Source organism: Paroedura picta, chromosome 1 (genome assembly GCF_049243985.1).
Source record: "Paroedura picta isolate Pp20150507F chromosome 1, Ppicta_v3.0, whole genome shotgun sequence".
Classification (NCBI taxonomy): domain Eukaryota; kingdom Metazoa; phylum Chordata; class Lepidosauria; order Squamata; family Gekkonidae; genus Paroedura; species Paroedura picta.
The window spans coordinates 37,762,256-37,786,394 of NC_135369.1; the positions used below are offsets into that span (position 1 = coordinate 37,762,256).

The window sequence follows — 24,139 nt, forward strand, 5'->3', positions numbered from 1 at the left end:
CCTTGTTGCCTCCATTAAGATCTTGTTCTGGTACCTAATGGGGATAGAAGAGATCATATATATGCGTACATTTCAATGGTGGATATTGTACCACAAGCATAACTTAAAATCAGCTGAGACTGTAGTGCAATTTACGTCATTCAGTCCCCTTTTCTAGAGCTCAGAAATAACAAAATTTACTTTTTCTTAGTCTGTTATAACTTTACATGAGACAATGTAATGGTTACATAAAGATTCTTAGAGCTTATATGTTCCTTCCTGCCCTCCTGTGCTGGCTGAATAATTAAACCTTCTCTTTTACATTACAGAAAACCATAGCTGCCTGCTACTTCCAAACCATGAACTAAATTTTGTTCTTTACCTTCAGCCAGGTCTACCTTGTGATTCATAACTCTGTTTGGAGGATAGAGTATTATCAATAATATGTGGTTTGGAAATAATGACAAGCTGTGGATTTTACAAAAAGTGTTTTAATTATTGAGCCTCTTAGATGCATGATTTCAAGGATTGCCCCAGTCACATTCACGCTGCTTTCACAGAACTGGTACTGCAGTGTTTTTATAACTCATATCCATGTTGTGCCTCCTCACACTCTTTTTGTTCATTGGAACATTACATAGTGTTTCTTGTTCATTGGAACATTACATAGTATTGTTATGCCTCAACCCATCAAAAATCTTGTTTCAGGATTCTTGTTCAAATAACATGTTTGAAGATTCATGTTCAATAACAAATACTGTAGATCTAATTCGAGGGGGGGTGACCCTTGTGGATCAGAAAGCCCTGCAAATAGGCCCAGGTACAGGTTGGGGTGATTGTATTTCTCTTCAGACCTAGGGGAGTCTTCCAAGTTTGCAAAAGAATCCAAGAAAGACAAGAGAAAGTTAAAATGTAATATATTTAGGAAAATATGGGCATTTTGCAATACTATATTGTGAGATACTGGTCACCATTTTACAAAAGGGAGGAGCAGCTGCTTGTTGCTGCATCAGCCTCGTACAGTGCAGGATCTTTTTGGATTTATATTGTGCTGCACTGTACTTTCCTGTTTGACTGCGTCTGCCTGGTGGCCAGGGGAGAAGGAGTAGGCTTTTACATCAATATGAGCTGGCCAGGGGCTGACTGGGTGAGGAGGACCAGAAGCTGTTGCTGCGCTACTGGCACTGAAGTCAGGTGAAAATGAGGGTGGAGAAGGCGGGGCATGAACTCTCATTGTGTCAGCTGACTCCTCCACATGAATAGGCCAAGCAGAGGCAGCAGCAAGACTGCAAGTGGGTGTGTAGGGGAGGAGGGAGCAGGAGCCCCTGACCTGTGAACTCAGCAGGCAGATGTGGTGGCAGTGCAGGCAGTCTGGAGCCAAGCAGTTGGGGATGGATGGTGTATCCACCTCATAGGTCTTCAGGTTTTATTAATCTGGTGATCAAACTCCATATGAAATCAAAAGGTCTTGTGAGCTGAATTGTGTTTTGATACCTGCTATCAAAAACCTGGAAAACTGTACTTCTGTTTGGGAGAAAAGACACAGAATAGCCTTCGGGGAGGGCGGTATATAAATATAATAAAATAATAGCAGGATATCATGGAATAAATAAAACCAGAAAGGACAGTTTTGTCTGTTTCAGCCTGTATAATCTGTTTCCCATTCAATGCAAATGGCATTAAAGGACCCAATACCTTAAGCATAATGCCCTGTAACTTGGTGACTGGAGGGTAATGAGGTTCCATGGTGGAACTGATCTCATTAAGACTGAATAATATGTGGAGAATGAAGTGTTAGAAATTTGTGACAAAATTTCCCTCATACTTCTTTGGGCCCATTGGACTCCATAAGGATGAGTTAAGTTTTTAACTTTCAGTACATGCGATAGATAATGGAACTTTTTTGTCTTTCCCTTTAGATCACATTCCAGTTTATTGCAACGTTTTCTACTCTTGTGCCTTTAGTAGATTGCTCATCTGTACTACAAGAGAGAGAGGACCTCACAGAGGTAAGATGTTAATGCAGAGTTTTCTCATGCAGAAAGTATTTACATAATATTTACAAAGTGAGTTGTGTTTGAAAAGATGCTCAAATTTAAAAGGGGGGGTGGGTGGAGCAGGTTTCATAGTACATAAAAGAAAGAAAAGGAATTAAGCATTTCCCCCCCCTGTGCTTTGAAATTGTAGGTGGAGAGAGAACTGTGTTCTGCTACTGCTGAATTTGAAGATTTTGTACTGCAGTTTATGGACAGGCAAGTTCTGATGGGAAACTGACTGTTGATAACTGTGCTCGACTGGCTTTCCCACATATTTCAGCTTACTCTCCCATACTGCAAGTCTGCCAAAACCTTCTCTCCCCATAGTATCCATGCTCTAAAATCTATTGGTTCACTGGCGTTCACGCGTATCGTAACTCCTTTTGGTGAGGTTAAGTGCACATGTTTCTCAGAGCAGCTTGGTTTTGATCTGAGGATTGTGGAGGGAAAAAGAGCTGGCGTTACATAAGTGTGATAGATGAGGGTTGCACAAATAAGAATCAGCAAGGGACAGTGGGTGGACTCTCTAAAGAGTGCAGGAGACATTTAGGTGCCTTAGGATGATAGAGTTGGTGGAGCCAAAGAAATGAGCAGGAGTGATATGCAGATAGGGCCATCTCTCCTTATCTTTTTTCAAAAAGAGTGGCTGAACAACATTCATTAGGCTGAAGATTCTTTGGAGTAGGCAGCCAGAAAACAGAATGCTCCTAGCGTCTGTAAAGTTGCTGTCTCCAAGTAGGTGTTCTCTCTTGCTGGTTCCAAGTAGGCTTCAGTAAGCTTGATTTTCTTGAACTTCCTTGAGATATTTCCGGGCCCTTTTGAAATCAGACAGTATTAGCCTTGCAAATAAATTCAGTAGGCTGCACATGGCTTCACTAGCATGCCTACATATACCCACACACTCTGTGTCACTTTTATCCTGCCTTTCCTCCAAGGCAGTATGCATGGGTATCTCCTTCTTTATGTCATCCTTGCAATAGTCCTGGAAGGTGAGTTAAGCTTAGAGATGGTTGAGTAGTCCATAGTCACCTGGTTTGTTTTACAACTGAGTTGGGGCGGAACCAATTTAGTGCATGACAATATCACATTGGTAGCTTGGGGGGAAAAAGGAATAGTTTGTAAAAGTTCACTCTCCGCCAGCCACCCCCCCCTCCCCCAAATTTATCAGAGTGGCATTCTCTGCTTGCTACACTTGAGTGGCTATTTAAAAGCCTGTCATATATGTTACAGTTCTTATGTGTATAGACAGATCAGCAGGAAATTTATAATATTATTTGTTGACAGATTTTTCTATTTTTATTTCTGTTTAGATGTTTTGGGCTTATAGAAAGCAGTACACTGGAACAAACAAGGGAAGAGACTGAAACAGAAAAGATGACTCATTTGGAGAGTTTGGTGGAATTAGGCCTGTCTTCTACGTTCAGCACAATTCTCACTCAGTGTTCTAAGGAGATATTTAAGGTATGTGTAACCAAGGATGAAAGAACCAAAACCTTTTTTGCCATGATAGTTTTACTCAATTTTTGTAAGACGCTAGCTGGTATAATTGCATAGCATTTATAGACTGACACTTCACACACCTTTTATGTGTTTAAGCAAGAAAATCTTGCCCTGGAACATCTGTAAGATAAAATAGCACAGTTCAAACTGGGTTACACTGATATGTAACTTAAAAAGTGTGCGTGCACATGAAAGCTCATAGCTTGAATAGAACTTTGTTGGTTTTAAGGATGCTGCTGGACTCAAAATTTGTTCTGGTATGGATTCAAAATAGGAATTTTAATAGATGCTCTCAAGGGCTTGGGCATGTTTAATAGAATTGGTTTTACTTATTTCTTTTGATTCAGGAGGCTCTTGTACTATATCACAAACTGCATAGATGACTGTCTACATTTTCCAGAGGGCAGTGCCAAACAGAAGAGAGGCTTGCTGCTTGAGATGCAGGAGTCCATTGCATACTGGAACAGGTGGCATGAACCTTGGCATTCCAGCCCCTGAGAGGATTGCCAATGTTTCTGCTTTATTTAGAAAATCTGGGTGTCTCTTTAGAGGCAACTCACGAGTAAAAACAATGTAATTAAATTTTTTTTTAATATAAAAATTCTCAGTAATAAAAGAAGTCATAAGCATAAGTCCCCCTCTAAGCCTCTCATGGTGATGAGCTGTGTGGTATTTAAATGGTGGATGAAATATGGCCAGTGTACCTTTTCTCCTTAGACCTCACTAGCTCTTCAGAGTACTTCCTTGCGCATTCTTTTCTCTGGAGAGCAAGCATGGTGAAAAGGTTAGAATGTTGGACTGGGACTGGGGGTGACACAACTTTTCGAACCCTTACTCTGCCGTGAAGCTCACTTGGTGACCTTGGTCAGTAACTGTTTCTCAACCTAACCTACCTTGCAGAGTGGTTGTCAGGATAAAATGGGGGCAGACCACGTATACCATCTTCATTCCTTGGAGGAGGATAGGATAAACAAGTAAATTTTGAAAAAGCATTGGTGCCCTGCTTTAACCTCCACAGTAAGGTGCCTACCTGGCTTCTAAAGTGTCTCTTCTTGAGTTGTTCAAATTGTTTGTTTCAAGTATGTGTGGCCATTTATTAGCAGGAGTGCCAATAATTGCATGGAGCATCAGGAGATTTTAGCATGCCTAGATGGGATCCAATCAGTGGCACATTTGCTAAGATGTTTAGTCACCAGTGTGCTAAATAATTGCTAAGCACAGGTATGTGAAGCATTGGTTTCATTTTCACTTTCTCGCTTATCCCCTGGATCATGGCCAAGACTGATTTTGAATTAGATTTTGCTTGGATTAGTTGTGGTTTTTGAATACATAAAGTTTAGATCAGAGTGTATATTTTTCCCCAACAGAGCAAAATTAGTTAATCAGCTTACTGTTTGTTTTTCCACTCTTGCTTTTCTCTTAGGTTGCCTTGGAGAAGGTTTTTAATTTTGCCATTTCAAATATATTTGAGACAAGAGTGGCTGGTCGGATGGTTGCTGACATGTGCCGAGCAGCTGTGAAAGTGAGACAGCTTTCTTACTTTTTCCCTGACCCTTCCTGGTTGAGATGCACACCAATGAGTGACTGCCGTGCCATTTTACTGGCCCTGGCTCTCCTTGCCAATTCCTCTGCCCTCTTTGGATTAGCAGGCTTCTTTATCCTTAATTCCAAATAATTCATCCCCTCCTGAATTCAGGCCACTGAGCACATTCCTAATCATTGTTGTAAAATGCTCGTTAAAAACACCCAATAGCCCTCCCTAAAGAAATCCTCCCTGTTTACAGAAAGATCTTAATGTAGAATTTGATTCTCTGTGACGTTTTCAGTGCTGTCCTGAGGAGTCTTTGAAGCTCTTTGTTCCCCATTGCTGCAACGTTATAGCACATCTTACTCTCAGTAAGTTTCACTGATCTCGCTTTGTGTTGTGACAAGCTCAATTTTGATAGACTGTGAATTTCCTATTTAAAACATAAAGGATTAAAAAAAACATTGCTCCGAGAAGATACAGTGTATCTGGTGTTTTATAATCTCCTATAGTTTCCTGCATTACTATTAATTCCAGGAGGGTCAATTTAATTACAGGCAGAAAGTGCTTGCATGCCTGGAAAGTAGCAGGTTATTGGAAATTGCTGCTCAGTTCTGCCTTGCTGAGTTAGTAATGGGCCTAAAGAACTGTTTGGCTTGCAGTGGCTGCCGGAACATGTTTTTATAGGTTGTTAATTGGTCTTGCCTTGAGCATTTTAACTTTGCTTCATTCTAAGAGCAGCTTCAAAGATGCGTAACATCAAACATGTGTTTAATCACCCTGTGCTTGTGGTACAGGCACTTAGCTGCCAGTTCTAGCTTCTTGCTACATGTACCCATATAAGATACACAGTGTCAAATTTGCTATAGATTTCTTAAAGTAATTTTATTTTTATTTATTTATTTTATTTATTATATTTCTATACCGCCCTCCCTGGAGGCTCAGGGCGGTTTTTTGTGCATTATGCAGATGCAAACCCCACTTTCCCACTGAATATAGGCTTAATGGGGATCTGTTGTGAGTCACAACTCCCTGGAGAATGCACCTATAGGCACCATATGTTTGCTCCATTTGCAGCATTTTTAGGGAGGCTCTGAAAGAATTTGGAGTTTGTACCTGAAAATGCGATGTCTTGAGTGGGTGCTTACTCCCTCCTCCCTTTTTCACCCATTTTGACTGCCTTGGTCTGAGTTAGGGAAAACCTGGATCTTTGGACCATCAAGAGTGGGAATGTGGAGGTTGTGGCTATTTAGTGGTCTTATATAAAACAAAATCATTAATGCAGAATTTTTTTAAAAAGTTGCTCATCTGGAGCTGTTGCCTGAAGCAGTTAACTGTTATAGGAGACATCCTGTAGCAGGTAAATTCTCCATGTGCCATTGAGCCTTTTGTATTTTATATAATTCTTTAGGCCAGGGGTAGTCAACCTGTGATCCTCCAGATGTACATGGACTACAATTCCCATGAGCCCCTGCCAACATTTGCTGGCAGGGGCTCATGGGAATTGTTGTCCATGAACATCTGGAGGACCACAGGTTGACTACCCCTGCTTTAGGCCACTGTCCAGGTGAGGGGAAATAAAAGTGTACTTCTAGGTATTCAAGGGCATTTTATCAAGTTTTTCAGGGATTGATTCAATTGCTTGGATCTGTCAAACATTTCCAAATGCAACTTTAGTTGTAGATATTTCAATGTAAAACCAGTTGGGCTGATTCTGCTTTTTGTCTAGATGATGATGTCTTACGTGATGAAGAGTTAGATAAGGAGCTCCTGTGGAACCTCCAGCTTTTGTCAGAGGTATTATGGGAAATACTAATATGGGTGGGAAAGTGAAATGCTAAATATCCATGTGATATAAAAGTGACTGAAAATATTCTGCTTAGGCAGGATGCAAGGAACTGCTGCAGAATGGTCCGGAGACCTACTAAGGGACAGCAGATGTTAGACCTTACTGAGTTACAGAACAGCTGAAAGCGACAGAAGTTTGCCAGTTGGCTTCCTTTGAACTTGCGCTGTCTTGTTAGATGGGGATATTATTGGGGACCCGCCTCGAGCCTCCGGGGGGAGGCGGGATATAAATTAAATAATAATAATAATAATTAGCAGATGTAGTGTTGTACCCAGCTCTCCTGTGGCTGGTCCTACCCAGAACATTAGACTTCTATGCAGAAGTCATGCCACTGTGAAAAGTTCCAGTCCGTTACTTTTTGCTGTACTCCAAGCCCATCTTCCATCTAATAAGCATAAGCATCCTGGATTATAAAGACCTTTGACTTTGCTAATTGTTTTTGGAAAGTGGCTTACAATGTTACAATGCCAGTTTGGGCATCTGGTTCCACATCTTGGACCTCTGGCAGTTAGCATTCTGGACTAAGGGTCTAGTAGGGAGTCCAAAGGCTGCAATGCAAGGGAGGGGGTGGCAGTTCTTAGTACTCCAGTTCTGACAGATATCACTTACAAAGGCCAAGTAGCATGGGAAATGAATACCGATTTATTGACCAAGGCAATGAAATGAGGAACCACGTACATGTATTTGCAAAGATTTAGAGCCCCAGAATATTCCTAAGGAGATACCCAAGACTGGAGATAACCTATAAGAAATGCCTGGTTACCTGGAGTCAAAGACAGAAAATCCCATCTCTTCTGAAGCCTCTCATGTAATGATTTATTAATAGTACAGATTCATTGTCATATTTACGTTCCTGACGTTTGCATTCTTTGACTAGATCACTCGTGTGGATGGGAAGAAGTTGCTGCCGTACAGTGAGCAGCTTGTGAAGATTCTTCAGCAAACCCTCCACTTAACCTGTAAGCAGGGTTACATTCTGTCTTGTAACCTACTGCATCATCTTCTTCGTTCTACTACACTTATCTACCCCACAGAATACTGCAGTGTGCCAGGTGGTTTTGACAAGCCTCTTTCTGAATACTTTCCTATCAAGGCAAGGATTTTAATTTATCTAGGATTAGACAATTGAACTTTTTTTTTTTTGCAAAAAATAAGTACTAAATGACTATTTATTATTTTATATATATGAAGCTGTGTTCCCACTCCAGTGACTATGGAAAGTGTAATTGAAAGATGCTATGAATGTAGATATTTGAATTGTCTGTTTTTCCTCAGTAGTCTTTTATGTACTTTTCATGCTGTTTCTAGCTTGCTCTGTTATAGAGTCGGTGCAGTATATGAAAAATTAAAAATAAAAGAGAAAGCTTACTACTAAATAAATAGATGAGTTTTATAGCTAAGAGTTATTTCATATGACAGAAAATTAAGGGGTATATGGCTTCATTGTTTTCATTGTGGCTACGTATGAATGGCATATACATATTTGTAGTGTATCTTACAATCTGGATATCTTACAATCATGCAATTCCTCTCTTTGATTAAAAATGCATTGTGAACTACTTTGTGGTATACATGCAAATTAACATTTATGTAATGTGAAATGGCTTTGACTTTCTTGCACATCTACCCTTAAGGAGTGCCGTGCAAAGACTGACTGTCTCCCATTGAACTGGGACTAACCCAATAATCTTTCATCTGCATGAGCAGAGTTGATACTTTTGAGGCATGTGAATTAATAGCAGCTATTCCCATAAACATGATGACACTTTCTTTAGCTGTAATTATCTGATCATGTATCATCCTTGTAACTACCTGTGTAGCAGGGACTGCTGTGTGAATGAGCTTTCTAAAATTAGACCGACATGGTTTAGTTCAACTGTGAGCTGATTTGAAATGTGGTTATGTGGGACTTTAAAATTTGGCTGGTCAGTGACAAACATCCATAACATCAAACATCCATAATCTGCCCATGACCTATCATAGTTGCAAAATGGCCAAGGCCAACCTGTGGGCAAAAAGAAAAAACATTAGCAGGCTATTAGACCATCAATTGGAACAACTTAAAATGAAATTCACATCATTTTCACTTGAAATCCAAGGTGTTAACAGAAAATAAGTTGTCTTTAAAACGCAGGTCACAAGATCATTAGTTGGCCAATGGGGCTTTAAGGGAGAAAAGTGATGCTACTTTAGATTCCTTGAGTTGTTCAATTGAGAGACTTCCTTCTCCCTTGAGAGCCAGCTTGGTGTAGTGGTTGGGAGCATGGATTTCTAATCTGGCGATCTGGGTTTAATTCCGCGCTCCCCCACATGCAGCCAGCTGGGGTGACCTTGGGCTCATCTCAGCACTGATAAAGCTGTTCTGACTGAGCAGTGATATCAGGGCTCTCTCAGCCTCACCCACCTCACAGGGTGTCTATTGTGGAGAGAGGAAAGGGAAGGTGATTGTAAGCCGCTTTGAGACTCCTCTGGTAGAGAAAAGCAGCATATAAGAACCAACCCTTCTTCTTTTTGAAAATAAATTGTAACAGGCTTCTGTTTGTTGGTCCTGTTGAGTGCATTATTAGCTGTTAAGGGTTGCATCTATGAACTTCACTGCACTATGGTAAATTAGATTCTACTTCAAGACCCTGAAAATAGTCAGGATTTTTCAGGACTGCTGGATGAAATTGGGTGTTTAAAGTCCCTTTAAACATTTTCTGGGTGAACTCATGACTTTGCGAAAGTTTAAACAAATTTGAAGTTCACTTGTACAGGGGCTTTCAGAAGGCATTTAAATTTTAAAGGGACTTAATTACCTTTAAGTGATTACTTCCCCTTCCATTGAAATCAATGGAAGATAGGGGCACCTTCTTTGGGTGCCCATACAATTAGACCTTCTGGTCCAGTCTTTTTGAAACTTGTCATAGAATCCTAGAGTTGGAAAGGGCCATACAAGCCATCTAGTCCAACCCCCTGCTCAATGCAGGATCAGCCCAAAGCATTCTAAAGCAAACTTGGGTTGGGGGGATTAAGAAGAGGCACCGATTTGCAGCATAAAACAAAAACAGTCCCTCCAGCCCCAGATGCACCTGTATCAGTTTTCCGTTACATCCTTTGGGGACCATTTACTATAATGGTCCCCACAGGGTATAATGGAGCTTTAAAAATTTGGGATTCCCAAAAATTTGCTGAATCTGATTATCATACAAATATTGGAATTCAGGAATAGTGGGAAATACTGATATGTTTTAGATTCAATTTACCTATCCCCTTAAAAAAATGTTTTTGCACATTCTTACCGAAGATAAGGGACACTCTGTTCACCTAACTTTAGGAATTTCCAGTTCACTTGACTTCTGTCAGGTGAGAAGAAATCAGGTTGTGTCCAGTCTTGGAGAAGCCTCCAACAGGCTCTGTGTTTGCTGAACTGCTGTAGATTTCCATGACATGCATCAAACCTATAGTGTACCAACTGCACTAAATGCAGTGAATTTCCACGCACAATCTGCGGTGCTAGTATTTGACTTATGAAACCTTTAATGGCCTGATGACAACAACTAACTATTTACTTATGGGCTTATCCCACCCTTAGAGATCTTCTGGAGATGCCTTGCTTCAGGTGTCAAATCTGTGAGACTGAGTTGGGCCAGAGGAATGCTTTCTCTGTGTTTGCCTCTGTGTTTTGAAACTTTTTTCCCCAAAAGGAGCCTGACTCACTATACTAGGTATCTTAGGAAGGTAGTGATTTTGTGCAATTGAGACTCTGTGCCCCCTTCCCCTATGATATATTTTGGCTTTTAACTTTATCTCATGAATTTTATTATCTTAGCCACTTTGGTTAGATTTAAGGAAAGGTGACAATTAAAATATATATATCAAAGCTCTGCCTCAAAAAAATCTAAAAATAAATCAGCACCTGAATTTACTAGGACTCTTCTCACCAGTGAACTGTAAATATTTCCAGATATATTTCCAACCTTTGCTGCAAGGCTTATATTTCCAATGAACAAAAGCAGACTGTTGTCAATTTGAGTGAATTTTGTTGTGATGGAACCACCTTGCTAAGAATGTGTGATGCAAACCCTTGTTATATACTGTAAGCACTAATATCCTTGTGGCTGAGAACCTGAGTTAAATGAAGAACACCCAGATGTTTTCACTAAATGTAAAACACACTGTCTTGTTCTGTGCTTGCAGGACTGGGGTAAGCCTGGTGACTTACGAAGTCTCAACATCCAGTGGCATGTTCCTTCAGCTGAAGAGACAGCTTTTTCTTTCTACCTGCTGGATTCTTTTCTCCAACCAGAGCTTGACAAGCTAGCATGTTATGCAGATGCAGATCTTGAAATGTCCAGGTCAGTGTTGCGTAATCAGTAATAATGCTTTACTCTGAGTTGATTGGCAATGATTCTTCATATCAGCCTGGTAAGCAGCATGGTTCTATGCATGTAAACGTAGGTTAAAGCAGTGGTCCCCAACCCCCGGTCCAGGGACTGGGGCCGGTCTGTAGATCAGTCGGTACCGGGTCGTGGCTCCTCCTCATCCTCCTCCCTGGCTGCTGCCTTGGGGGCTGCCCTGCCACTCTGCCGCTGGCTCACTTTTGGTGCTCTCCAGCGGCCGCCATGGCTGGGGCTCCCCCTTGGCATGGCACTGCGCAGCTGCTGCTGGCAGCACCCCCAACAGGTGGCGGGAAGTCAGGGGCGCCGGCAGGAAAGCAAGTGGAGCCAGTGATGTCCCTTGGCAAAAGACTACCCCCCCCCGGGCCTTAGTAAAATTGTCAAGCGTTGACCGGTCCCCGGTGATAAAAAGGTTGGGGACCACTGGGTTAAAGGACGATTCACTTTAAAAACATAATCGAGATTGTAAGATCTTTAGCTCCGTTATAGGAGCTCAGAGCTCCACCCAGTTTTTTGTCATCTTTCCCTTTGCATTCATCCCAGCCTATGTTAGATAGTTAACTGTTCCTTGTTACTGTGGAACAGTCATGCTTACAGATCTGAATGTTGCCCCTTCAGCAATCCTAAATGGGGGATATTGTAATCTGCCTTATTGGATAGGCTTTATCTATTTGAGAAAGGTTAAGTCCTGTCCTATATGATATTTGAGTGCCCTCATTAAAATTTTTATTGTACGCTATGGATTGCCGCTATTTTAACAAAATTATCTTCTACTGTGTCAAAATAAAACACATTTCCCTATCTATTGGTAGATAGAGATCCAATTTGGCTGTGGCCAAATGTCTCCCTACCATATTTTCCGGAAGGGAGTGAAGGACCCTAATTTGTCGTTTGGATCAAAAGGGCTTTAAAGAAAGTAAAAGTCTTGCAGTAGCAAAACCTATAAAGCTTTCAGGAGAGAGTGGTTTCATACAATTTTGCTCATCTTCTGGTCTTCCTTTCCCTCTGTCAGTCTCACAGTCACCTCTTCCTTCCCTAGTTCTCCTCTTGTCCAGAGCCCAAATCAACTAGATGTTTTTTTTTCCTTTGGAGGTGGGAGGAAGTAGAGTTGAACAAGAAATTGCAGCCTTTGTGCTTCCTGCTTAAAGTTTCCTGCCACTGCTGACGGCTGATAGGCAGAGGGGAAATGGAGAGAATACCTGCATTGACCTCCACCCACAGATTAGTGGCAGGGGCAATAGCAAAAGGCTTTTAGCAGGAAGTGCAAAGGACATACTTTCTGCTTTAACCTCCCCTCCCTCCTTCTTCCCCCTGATGCCAAGCTGATTGGGAGTTGATGCCTTTGAGTATTGCTGTTGTCCCCTGCTCCTCCCTCAGCCCCCATCCCTGGCTCGTTCATCATTCTCTTGCCGTCTTCTTGTTCTACTGCCTCTGCTTTTTCTCCCTTTACCCAGTAAAGCACTGATTGTGCAATATTTTGCATTTTTTACTGGAATTGTGAGGGCCACACAAAACAGACTTTTCCCTTTTTTGAGGGTAGAGTGTTTAAAAACAATTTTTTTAAAATCAGGTTTTAATGTAAATCTGGCATTCTTATGTGTCTGTGGAACAATCCGCTATCTCTACATGGCCCTAAAATGTAATTTTTTCTCATATGCTTTCAAAGGCAGTTATTCTGTGTTAGATATGTGATAAATACATAAAACAGGAGTGGAGGGTATTGTCTAATTGTGGTGGTCACATGAGCAAACTAAATATGATTCAGGTATTCCATGGCTAGGGTTTCCTGTATTTTTAAAAGAAAAATAGTATCAGTTGGAGTGGGAGGTTTGTGTGATTTGGAGGAGGGCTGAAATGCTGATGAAGATTGAGCTCTCTTACTCTCTCCCTACATTACCAAAGCTGCTAACTGCTCTGTGAGGAGAAACCTGGGGATGAGGGAAGGGTTTGCTTTGTGTTGGGTTAGCAGAACCACAGAGGAGAAAAATACAAGCGTATGCTTCCATTGACCTGTCCAGTCTCCCCACCCCCCCATAACATTTGGAACTTAGTTATCCAAGAGTTCTCACTGGGGAATTAATATGGTAAAGATCAGTGCAATGCAGTAATGTCAGCAAAGAAGTATGGCTCTTTACTTGCCCACACATATCTTAAAAACTGAAATAGATTTAATGTTTGTTTTCAGGGATGATGTGCAGCAGTCTCTCACTATAGTGCACAATTGCCTGATTGGGGCAGGGAACACGCTGCCACCTCTAAAAGGAGAGAGAGTACCTCATCTGTAAGTAAGCATTACCCTGTATAGATATAAAAGAAAGTGGGAGGAATCTTCCCAGGCGATATGGTGTAGCTTGCATTGAATGCTATCAGCTTGGAAATACAAGTTGTCAAAACTTCCCACAGTCAGATGCATGCCTGGTTATCCTTGTACCCTGACGCTCTGCTTTACCAAAGAGCTGTGCTTTCCGCTGCCTCCTGTGTCATGAAAATATAGAATCTATTTGTATTTGCTACCTCAGGAAAGGTGAGGGCCTAGCACCTGGGCTGTGGAGATGTACCTCAGCCTATTTATTGAGCCACAGCATTACAGAGTGAAATATAGGTCCGAAGTATCAAAAAAGCTGGCTACTGCCATTGTGACTCATGCAATTATTTAAGAGTGCTTTTTACTGGAGGTGAATCTTAAGAAGTTATAAGTTGAGGCTGTTCTTAATCTTCAGACTTTTTAACAGTGACTAATGTGCATGTGAAAAAATTGATGATAAAGTCACATTCATGTCATCACATTTTTCTGTTTAAGCAGCTTGTATGCATTGTGTGTTCCTCAGGGTTCCAAGTCTGGTGTCCTTAGAAGAGCTCAAACTTTATACCGGTGTTGACTATGGTGAGTTAGCTCCATCTAATAGATAACTGAATAATTGTTTAAACTTTGCTGCTTCATTAGCACAGAATCTTGCTAGTCTCTTGACTCCAATCTTTTAAGGTCCAGGGATTGACTTAAAAAAAATGATTTTCAGGATGCTGAATATTGTGTGATGTCAGTATTTATGCTGGGCAGTTGTGGAGGACACTCAGCCCTGGTAATTACCAGTTTTGTATTCTTGTAAACCTGCCTTGGATAGACCAAGATAGTCTGATCTTGTCAGATTTTGAAAGCTAAGGAAAATCAGACCTGGCTCACAGTTGAATGGGATTCCTTCAAGGAATACCAGGATTGCTATGTGGAGACAAGCAATGGTAAACTACTTCTAAATGTCTCTTGTCTTGAAAACTTCATGGGATTACCAAAAATTGCCTACAACTTGATCAGATTTTCCACTACCATCGTTCTTGCAAACAGACTCATTTATAACATGTTTGGTATTTTCAAGCATACAATGAGTTTTCCTTTTACTGCTACAGTGAATAACGTGCAGGCCCCAAGGTTCTTCTGCACTGTGTATGGATGTCTTAGAATTCTTGAGAATTGCCGTTTTGCATTTTTAGAGTTTTAGTGGCCAGTTTGATGGTGGCAGTAAAGCATTCCATTGTGATCATACCATACCCCACTATTGAATTATTGATTGAAGAAGATCTACAGGTTTACTTCTGTTTTAGATATCCACTCCAGCATTAAATAAAGATACATTAATATTGAATGAGTGAAGGCTGGTTCTTCTTTTTTTTTTTAATGAACCAGTAGAAAATACCCATATGCCCCATCAAGTGTGAAGGGTACAGATGTTGATTTAGGAATGTCCCTCTGTGTGCATTTTCCTCAGAATGAAAATCCCAAACCTAAACTTGATCCTTTCTCTATCATTGCTTTATAGTTTTCTTTTGAAGAGTTGCATGCCTAATTCTGCATGTGATGAACACCCTTTACAGTTGATGGGCATTATGTATGTATTGTATTCTAGTGTGCATTCATAAACATACACTTTTAGGGGCTTCCTGATTCACTTGAGTGTTGTGGGCAGCTTGGTGTGCTCACCACAGAGTGCATGGGCAAAATTCCAGCAGAGACTTAAATGACTGAATAAATCCCTGCTTGCATGTGAATTGTTTGTACATACTGGAGATAGTGTTTGTCAGCATATGTGCAGTACAGATCTTTTCATGTCTTCCATGTAGTACCTTTGTCTTACTGAGAACAATCTCTAATTTTTTGTTTTTGCTTTGTGTGCCTGTTGCCACTATTGTGTTTTGTACCTGTGCGTAATGTAAAGCATAAGTTTTATATATCATTAATGGTTTCCCCTTGTCTAGATTTGTCAAGAGAGAATTACAGAGAAAAAATTGCGAGAATTACAAGGAAGCTCCTACGTAAGTGAGCTTATTTTCTTTCATATATTTATGTAAAACCATTTATACTGTCCTATTTTAGCTCAAGGTGGGTTACCCAGTAGGCCACTGAAAGAATAGTAAAACCATATAAAACCCCACAACACATAAAAACCAATCTAACATAATTTGTGTTCTGTACTGTAAAACAATAGCACCGAAATGAATGCTAGTGCAGTCAACTAGAGATCGTTCATTGCCAAAGGTCTTCCGGAACAAAAACCTTTTACAGGCCATTAGGGAAGGGACTTTTCGTATAAACTCGGGAGCCCAGCACATTACTCCAAAATAGACTAGTAATGATGGAGGATATAAACAGTGTCCTTGTTAAAAGGACAGTCAAAGGGAGAAGCTAAGATCTAAGCTTATACGAGGGTTAATACCAGGAGAGAGACAGTCCTTCAGATTACGAGAGCTGAAGATCATGAAGAGCTTTATAGGTATGAACCAGTTCTTTGAATGGAAACCAGAAACACAGTAGCCTGTTTCTTTCTGTTCACATTTTGATTTTATTGCCATATGTTTAAAATTGAATTTCACTGTGGGTAATTAAAGGATTTAAAATGTAATTTTAATATGTGTTTGAAAAGAGTTGAGTGTTTTCATATTTAATCAAAGGGTCCTGATTGTTGTACTCTATGAACTATCTCTTTGAACTGTTTTTACTTATGGGATTTTCCTTGTTCTTGTTATAGATCATGTACTTGATCACTCTGAGGATGATACCAAGTCGTTGTTTCTCATCATAAAGGTACAGTTTCAGAGGCTGTGGTTTTGGTGTGTTATTTTAGCCAGCTAAACGGTTTTGTTTTATATAATCTAAATTCTTCTCTTCCAGATCATTGGTGACCTTTTACATTTCCAGGGTTCTCATAAGCATGAGTTTGATTCCCGATGGAAAAGCTTTAACTTAGTGAAGAAATCTATGGAGAACAGGGTAGGTGTTCTATATAAGCAATTTATCTAACCCTAATTCTGTATTCTTGAAATTCTAGAAAGAATATTTGTGAAGCCTGAGGCCTTAATAGTGTGTGGATGGTTGTTTTGATATATATTGTTTAATCTTTGAAAACAAAGTAATAGTACATAGGGGATTCAAAAAGAAGTGGTATTATTATATAATATAATTATATATATCAAGACTAATTATATATTTCAGAGTGTATAAAACAGAAAATATTTCTCAATGGTTCTAACTTCTCTTGGGATACTTTTATATTCAACATTGTAAATTTAAAATTTTATAACTGATCTATTTTGCAACTACTGTCGCCTTGCCTATTTAACTTGAATGCGGAGAATATCATGAGAAAAGCGGGATTAGAGGAGTCACAAATTGGGATCAAGATTGCAGGGAGAAATATCAACAGCCTCAGATATGCAGATGATACCACTCTAATGGCAGAAAGTGAAGAGGAACTAAAGAGCCTGTTGATGCGGGTGAAGGAGGAGAGTGCAAACGTTGGCTTGAAACTCAACATCAAGAAAGCAAAGATCATGGCATCCGGCCCTCTCAATTCCTGGCAAATGGATGGGGAAGAAATGGAGATAGTGACAGATTTTATTTTCCTGGGCTCCAAGATCACTGCAGATGGGGACTGCAGCAAAGAAATGAAAAGACGCTTGCTCCTGGGGAGGAAAGCTATGGCAAATCTAGACAGCATCCTAAAAAGCAGAGACATCACCCTGGCAACAAAAGTGCGCTTAGTCAAGGCTATTGTATTCCCAGTTGCAATGTATGGCTGTGAAAGTTGGACCATAAGGAAGGCTGAGCGTCAAAGAATTGTGGCTTTTGAACTCTGGTGCTGGAGAAGACTCTTGTGAGTCCCTTGGACTGCAAGGCGAACAAACCGGTCAGTCCTAGAGGAGATCAGCCCTGCCTGCTCCTTAGCAGGCCAGATCCTGAAGATGAAACTCAAACTTTGGCCACCTCATGAGAAGGAAGGACTCCCTGGAGAAGAGCCTAATGCTGGGAGTGATCGAGGGCAAAAGAAGAAGGGGACGACAGAGAATGAGGTGGCTTTATCTTCTTGGTTGAGCAAATGCTTTGTCTGCAAGGAGGTCCTCGTTCTTGTGAAACTGGTAGACTTATTCACAAAACACCACAAACAGTAAACATTTCAAGGACAAACTAGAAAACAAAGGGGCTGGTAGTTGAAGGGACGCAGATTGTTTTCTCCAGCATAAGTTTTGAGTCCACTGTTAAAACTGTAAAGCACAGAACTATAAAAAATATCTATGGTATGTAAGAGAAAGTTGAAAAAGATGAGGGGAAGTTGGATACCAGGTGTTCTGTGTGTAATGGATTTATTCTTCTTTTTCTTTGCAGCTTCAAGGAAAGAAACAGCATATCAGGGCACTACTGATTGACAGAGTCATGTTGCAACATGAGGTACCGTTAATCTCTTTGCTTGTTGGCTATCTTGAACTTTGTCCCTCTGTATTCATTGTGCAAGAAATCTCCCTTTTCTAATTTGGAATTTTCTGTTTAGCTGAGAACGCTCACTGTTGAAGGTTGTGAATATAAAAAAGTACACCAGGACTTGATCAGAGACCTCCTGCGTTTGTCCACAAGTTCATACAGCCAGGTAAGTATATGTTGTCTTTGACAGTTTTGGACAAGCAAGATGTTATGTGCTAGTTTTTAAGCTGGTGTTTTGCACTGAATGAAATACTTGTAGAAACGGTGTACTTCTGTTTTGATACTCTGCAGGGTTCAGTTGTTCAAAGGGTGCCTGACACTTTATGCTGCACTTGTAGCTTGTTTGACCAGGATTACAATGTAGTATGGCTGATTCTGTGAAGATTCAAGGGGGTAGCAGGTTACCATGTCAGCAGTAGGGTTGTGGGTATCCTGCATGGTGCAGGGGGTTGGACTAGATGACCCAGGATGTCCTTTCCAACTATATGATTCTGTGGCACAATTTAGGGTTAGAACCAAAGATTCTGCCTTGAGGTCAAGGTGGCCCTGGTAGGGGGAGCAGCCAACTTACTGTCTGAACTTGATACTAATGGAAATAGGGTATAAACCAATAATCACAATTTAATCACTTCTGTTAATCCAAGCTTTATTTCCACTTTATGTATGTCCCTGTGTTCTGCCTCGGTATGAAGGTTTGTGATGCTTCTTTCCTTAGGTCAGAAACAAAGCTCAGCATGCATTCTTTGCAGCCCTGGGAACATACAACTTCTGTTGCAGGGATATTATTCCTCTGGTTTTGGAGTTTTTACAGCCAGAAGCACACAATGTCACCCACCAGCAGTTTAAAGTAAGGCTTGTTCCCTCCCCCCTCCCTGGTATATATATAAATTTGTGCTGCTTTGAAAATGGCTGTTCTGATCAGAGCAGTTTGTTGTGAATTGTGGGAAATATGGAAAAGAAACTCACTTTGTCTTGCAGTCAGGAGTTGTTGTAAAATATTGTTTGTAAATTAATGTTGGAAGTTTGTCATTTATGTGAGCAAATATGACTTACATCTGGGTTTTTAAAAGGACTTTTTGTAGTGGCAAACGTATACGTATGTATATGTATACATATACACCAGCTTGGTGTAATGGTTAAGGGCGGCGGCTTCTAATCTGGTGAGCCAGGTTTGATTGCTCGCTCCCCTACATGCAGCCAGCTGGGTGACCTTGGGCTTGCCACAGTCCTGTTAGTGCTGTTCTGATCGAACAGTAATATCAGGGCTCTCTCAGCCCTATGTACCTCACAGGATGTCTGATGCAGGGAGAGGAAGCGAAGGCAATTGTAAACCGCTTTGAGACTCCTTTGGGCAGTGAAAAGTGGGTTATATAAGCCAACCCTTCTTCTCCTTCTTAGTTTTAACAATAATTTACTGAAGTATTCTGAAGCTGTTTTGCTTCAGTTACCTGTTTACAATTTCCTCCTCCTATCTGCTCTCCACAGGGTGCCTTGTATTGCCTCCTTGGAAATCACAGTGGAGTGTGCTTAGCAAACCTTCATGATTGGGATTGCATTGTGCAAACCTGGCCTGCAATCGTTTCTTCTGGACTTAGCAAAGCAATGTCTCTGGAAAAACCCTCTATAGTCAGGTTATTTGATGACCTTGCAGAGAAGATCCATTGGCATTATGAAACGATAGGACTGGATTTTGAAGTAAGTAAGAGTGCTAATACGTAAGTCTAAGCAGTCTTTAGAAATAGCTGCATCAAGATATTGTCAAAAGTACTGAGTGCCCAAGATCCTGGAGGGGATGTTAGAGGCAGGAAGGGAAGAGTTACTAGTCGCATGGAACTACCCTGAACAGGAGAACAGGTATTTCCAAAAAGTGTAAATGGTCAGTTGTACACGAGGGATGCATATGCCTAATTTCCTATATGTAGCAGTGTTAGGAAGTTACAGATAATTGTGAGTCATAAATGTAGTGTGTGCTTGGAAAGAATACACTTTCTAGAATGATTGCTATAGAAGGTGTGGAGTATATTTACTGTTGTTCCATTCAAGGCCTCAAAATACTGTTCAATGAGGCTATTAATTCTGTGGGTCACAGAGAGCCCCATTCAGAATTTCCATCAACCAGAAAAGCCATGTCTACTTTCATCCCTAGCATGAACTTGCACCTCTGGGAGGCTCGCAGGTTTTTCCCTGCCTCTTGCAGCAGCTTTTTCAGTGACCAACTGCTAACTGCAGTCTCTACTAGACAAAGTCCTTGCCCACTTTCCTGAAACATAGGGTGGGTGCTACGCTGGGGAATGGCACTTAGGAGAGCCACAGTTGGCCTGTCAGAGTCTCAAGCCAGTGAGTGAGTGTCACTGCACCAGAGCATTTGCTCATCATTTCCAGGAAAGTGGATCAAATCATTGTGGGGGGATGGAGAGGACAGTGCAAAGGAGAGGTATGAATTCAGAAAGGGAATTTAGGAATGGTCACGAGAATATAAACTAAGAGAGCTTGGCTTTCAGTTGTTTAAAATTGGAGCACTGGAATCTTGGCATATTCTATCTGAAGTAGTAATCAAAGGTTTAATTAGTTTGAAAGATGAACAGAGTAATCCTATGCAGAGTTACTCCAGTCTAAATCAAGTGAAATCATAGGGCTGTGGTGTAAGTAAGAAGCACCCCCCCCCCGCCCAAGTATTCTGTATTTGTAGGGTGGGGAGGATGTTAGTATTGTTTTCTGGTTCCTTAGTGGCTTCTTGAACACATAATGAATATGGTCTCTTTTGTTTTGTATTCATTTGTGACTTTATTCTTCTCTAGGTTCCAGAGAAATGTGTTGAGGTGGCTGTTCAAATGCAGAAATCAGTGTATCCACACAATGGCTGGACTCCTCTTAGTCAAGAGGAGATTCAGTTGGGAATGCAGCGGCAGAAAGAAAGGAATGTGGAGGCCTCACAGTAAGTGGGAAAGACTCTGTGATTAGAGATTTAATCTTGGCTTGAAGCCTTTGTACACTGTTCATTTGCTTTTCTCCTAGAGCAAACATAATGGTTGTCATCTTTGCTGCATGAGAGATTTTTACCGAATTTGTCTCTAGATGGATAATAGAGAAGTGCTGAAGCATGAGGTGTTCAGTTTAAAATTTTCCTCCACACCAATTTCTGCTGAACATTTTGCATGTAGTAATTGCCACACAGAGAATCAAGCTGTACTCAGAAGGTGTCCTGTTCTATCAAGATGTGGACTGTGTTGTTAATAATCTGGATGTTCCTTGTTTCATTTTCAGAAATTATGAAAACTTGGTTAACAAACTATTAGATTCTGTGGATCAAAGAAATCTGTAAGTATGTCAGTGTAAAGACATCTTTTTAAAAAAAGTCCAAATCATTTTAAAGTTACTGAGACAATTTTAAACAGGCCTGTTGGATTACAATGTTTGTTGCTCTGCTTGGAGCCATTCTAAATTCTTGCAGATTATTATTATTACTGTTATTATTACTATTACTATTATTATTTTGATTTATTACCCACTATTCCTGGAACTGGTTCATTGTGGGGTACAGTTGTCCAAATCAAAACCCCGTTAAAATCCCCTTCAAACATTAAGGTAAAGGTAAAGGGTATCCCCTGTGCAAGCGCCGAGTCATGTCTGATCCTTGGGGTGACGGCCTCTAGCGTTTTCTTGGCAGACTCAATACAGGGTGGTTTGCCATTCCCTTACCCAGTCATTACCGTTTTACCCCCCAGGAAGGTGGGTACTCATTTTACCGACCTCGGAAGGATGGAAGGCTGAGTCAACCTTAAGCTGGCTGCTGGGATCGAACTCCCACCGATTTTCACTCTACCTTCTAAACCCCGCTCCCCATTAAAACAGGAAAGTGTTCTGCATGTGGTTAGGGTAGTTCAGAAGGGGAGGGGAGCCAAGCCTCTTTCTTTTCTTGAAGGGGGGGGGGGGGAGAAGAGCCAAGCAGGGAGCTTCTTTCTTTTCTTGGAGGGGGGGGGGGGAGAGAGGATCTAAGAAGTCAGAGGAAGGAGAAAAAAATCCAAGACCGACAGAAGTTGAGAGAAATTAGGGGCTTCTCCTTTAAAGCAAACTTGTCTCATGAGCAGCTTTGGCTAATCAGGGGTTCTTTACCACAGAGCAAAGCCCAGATTCAAAACAGCCTGCTTTCTCAATTTGATTCTTAAAATATTGAGCATTAAAAGCACTCTAAGATATCGTACAATAAAGGTAGGGTCACTCCGGATCAATCCTTCTTGCTGCAGAAGGAAAATTTAAATCACCCAAAATCAAAACGGAAACTGCATTCTGTGTAGATGGCAGGGACTGAATTGACCTGGGTTTGGAATAAAAGCTCTGTGCAGTTTACACCTAGGCAAGCAACCCTAAAAGACCCAGACAAGACACTGAAATGTGCTATGAAATGTGTTGGGTATCTTCTTGCTTTCTGTCCAGTGGAGTGGTTGACTTTTATCATTCCTCCATCTTGTTTTTTCAGCCCTTGGAAATTTGAGCACATTGGTGTTGGTTTTCTGTCCCTGCTGTTGAGAGATGACAGAGTGCTGCCTATCAGAGCCATAAAATTCTTTGTAGAATGTCTCAACCATGATGCACTAGTGGTTCGCAAGGTACGCAATTGGCTCTAAATATGTACTATATTGCTAATGCTGTTAATTATGGGTAGAGTCGCATGATTCTGTATTCTCTGCATAGTAAAACTGACTTTTCCCTCCACCCCTTGGGTTCTTAAGAATGTGGTCAGTTTGCACTGTGTTTTCTTGTCAACTCATTTGGGAGCTGGGGGTAGGAAGTTGGCAGAATGATTTACCAAGGGTTAATCATTTTCACTGAGATATTGGAGGCATCTTCAGAATCATATAGAGAAAGTAAATTGGGACAATAACAGGCCAAGTTCAGGACTCCAAAGGGAGTTGTTTAGATGTTGTTTGGTGTTTTAATGATGTAAAGTGACCGTGTAATACAACGTGTTACAGACTGAGCTGGAAGGAAATTGTTTCTTCCTTCTAGTCACTGACAATGTTTCCACTCTCTGGTCAGGTCAGTAATCCTTTGGGGGTGAGGGGGATGTTCAGTACTTAGATTATTTTATTTACAAACTTGTAAATGCCAGTGGTGAACCACTTGCCTTTACTGAATTTGTCATTCCCCTTTTTAGATGGCGATCTCTGCTGTGGCTGGCATCCTTAAGCAGTTGAAGAGGCCTCATAGAAAGGTGTCAATATGCCCTTTCCAAATCAGTAAGTGTGCTTCCCCATCAGATATGAGTTCGTCATTCCCCTCTCCCCTTTTAAATTGGCTTCTAACAATATAAATGTAAATCACACTCTAGTAGCATACAAAGCTGGCCATGCTTAAATTGTATTGATTTAAATAATGACTAAATAAGGCTTATAGTTCTGATACAGTAATTTTATTGTCATATTAATAAAGGTAAAAGTAAAGGTATCCCCTGTGCAAGCACCGGGTCATGTCTGACCCTTGGGGTGACGCCCTCCAGCGTTTTCATGGCAGACTCAATACGGGGTGGTTTGCCAGTGCCTTCCCCAGTCATTACCGATTACCCCCCAGCAAGCTGGGTACTCATTTTACCGACCTCGGAAGGATGGAAGGCTGAGTCAACTTTGAGCCGGCTGCTGGGATTGAACTCCCAGCCTCATGGGCAAAGCTTTCAGACTGCTGCCTTACCACTCTGTGCCACAAGAGGCTCTTTTTCATATTAATATTAATAGAAATATTAATATTAATAGAAATGCTAAAAAATCACATAGACATAATGTATATTAAGTTAAATTGTACAAATGAGGGGGGAGCATTTTCACCCCATCTTAAACTGCCTGAAAATGCTGCTTAATGTTCTCATCTTGTAACTGCACCATTGAGTGCATGGTGTTGGAAAGTGCCATCAGGTCACTGCAAACTTATGATGACCCCATAGAGTCTTCAAGGCAAGAGTAGAACAGAGGTGGCTTGCCATTACCTGACTGTGTGTTTCAACCCTAGACCTCCTTGGTTTCCCACCCAATTACTATTTAGGGCTAACTCTTCTTACCTTCCAAAATCTAGTGAGATTGGGCTAGCCTGGGCTATCTAAGTCAAAGCATGGTGCATGGTGGCAGTTAAATTTTA

At 40.9% G+C, this 24,139-nt stretch overlaps 1 protein-coding gene across 3 annotated transcripts in view; it reads left to right on the top strand.

Moving 5' to 3' along the window:
- The window catches only part of PSME4 (proteasome activator subunit 4), a 96,872-nt gene that overhangs the window by 39,392 nt on the left and 33,341 nt on the right, over nt 1-24,139 (top strand). For all 3 annotated transcript variants that reach the window (XM_077334243.1, XM_077334252.1, XM_077334261.1), the window contains 21 exons: nt 1,899-1,988; nt 2,167-2,231; nt 3,326-3,476; nt 4,939-5,037; nt 5,342-5,411; nt 6,770-6,837; nt 7,767-7,982; nt 11,069-11,226; nt 13,454-13,549; nt 14,097-14,152; nt 15,517-15,573; nt 16,287-16,342; nt 16,430-16,528; nt 17,921-17,983; nt 18,084-18,179; nt 18,729-18,860; nt 19,499-19,708; nt 20,812-20,948; nt 21,278-21,331; nt 22,491-22,620; nt 23,169-23,250. In XM_077334243.1, coding sequence (XP_077190358.1) covers nt 1,899-1,988; nt 2,167-2,231; nt 3,326-3,476; nt 4,939-5,037; nt 5,342-5,411; nt 6,770-6,837; nt 7,767-7,982; nt 11,069-11,226; nt 13,454-13,549; nt 14,097-14,152; nt 15,517-15,573; nt 16,287-16,342; nt 16,430-16,528; nt 17,921-17,983; nt 18,084-18,179; nt 18,729-18,860; nt 19,499-19,708; nt 20,812-20,948; nt 21,278-21,331; nt 22,491-22,620; nt 23,169-23,250 — 2,185 coding nt within the window. The remainder of the gene's footprint in view (nt 1-1,898; nt 1,989-2,166; nt 2,232-3,325; nt 3,477-4,938; nt 5,038-5,341; nt 5,412-6,769; nt 6,838-7,766; nt 7,983-11,068; nt 11,227-13,453; nt 13,550-14,096; nt 14,153-15,516; nt 15,574-16,286; nt 16,343-16,429; nt 16,529-17,920; nt 17,984-18,083; nt 18,180-18,728; nt 18,861-19,498; nt 19,709-20,811; nt 20,949-21,277; nt 21,332-22,490; nt 22,621-23,168; nt 23,251-24,139) is intronic.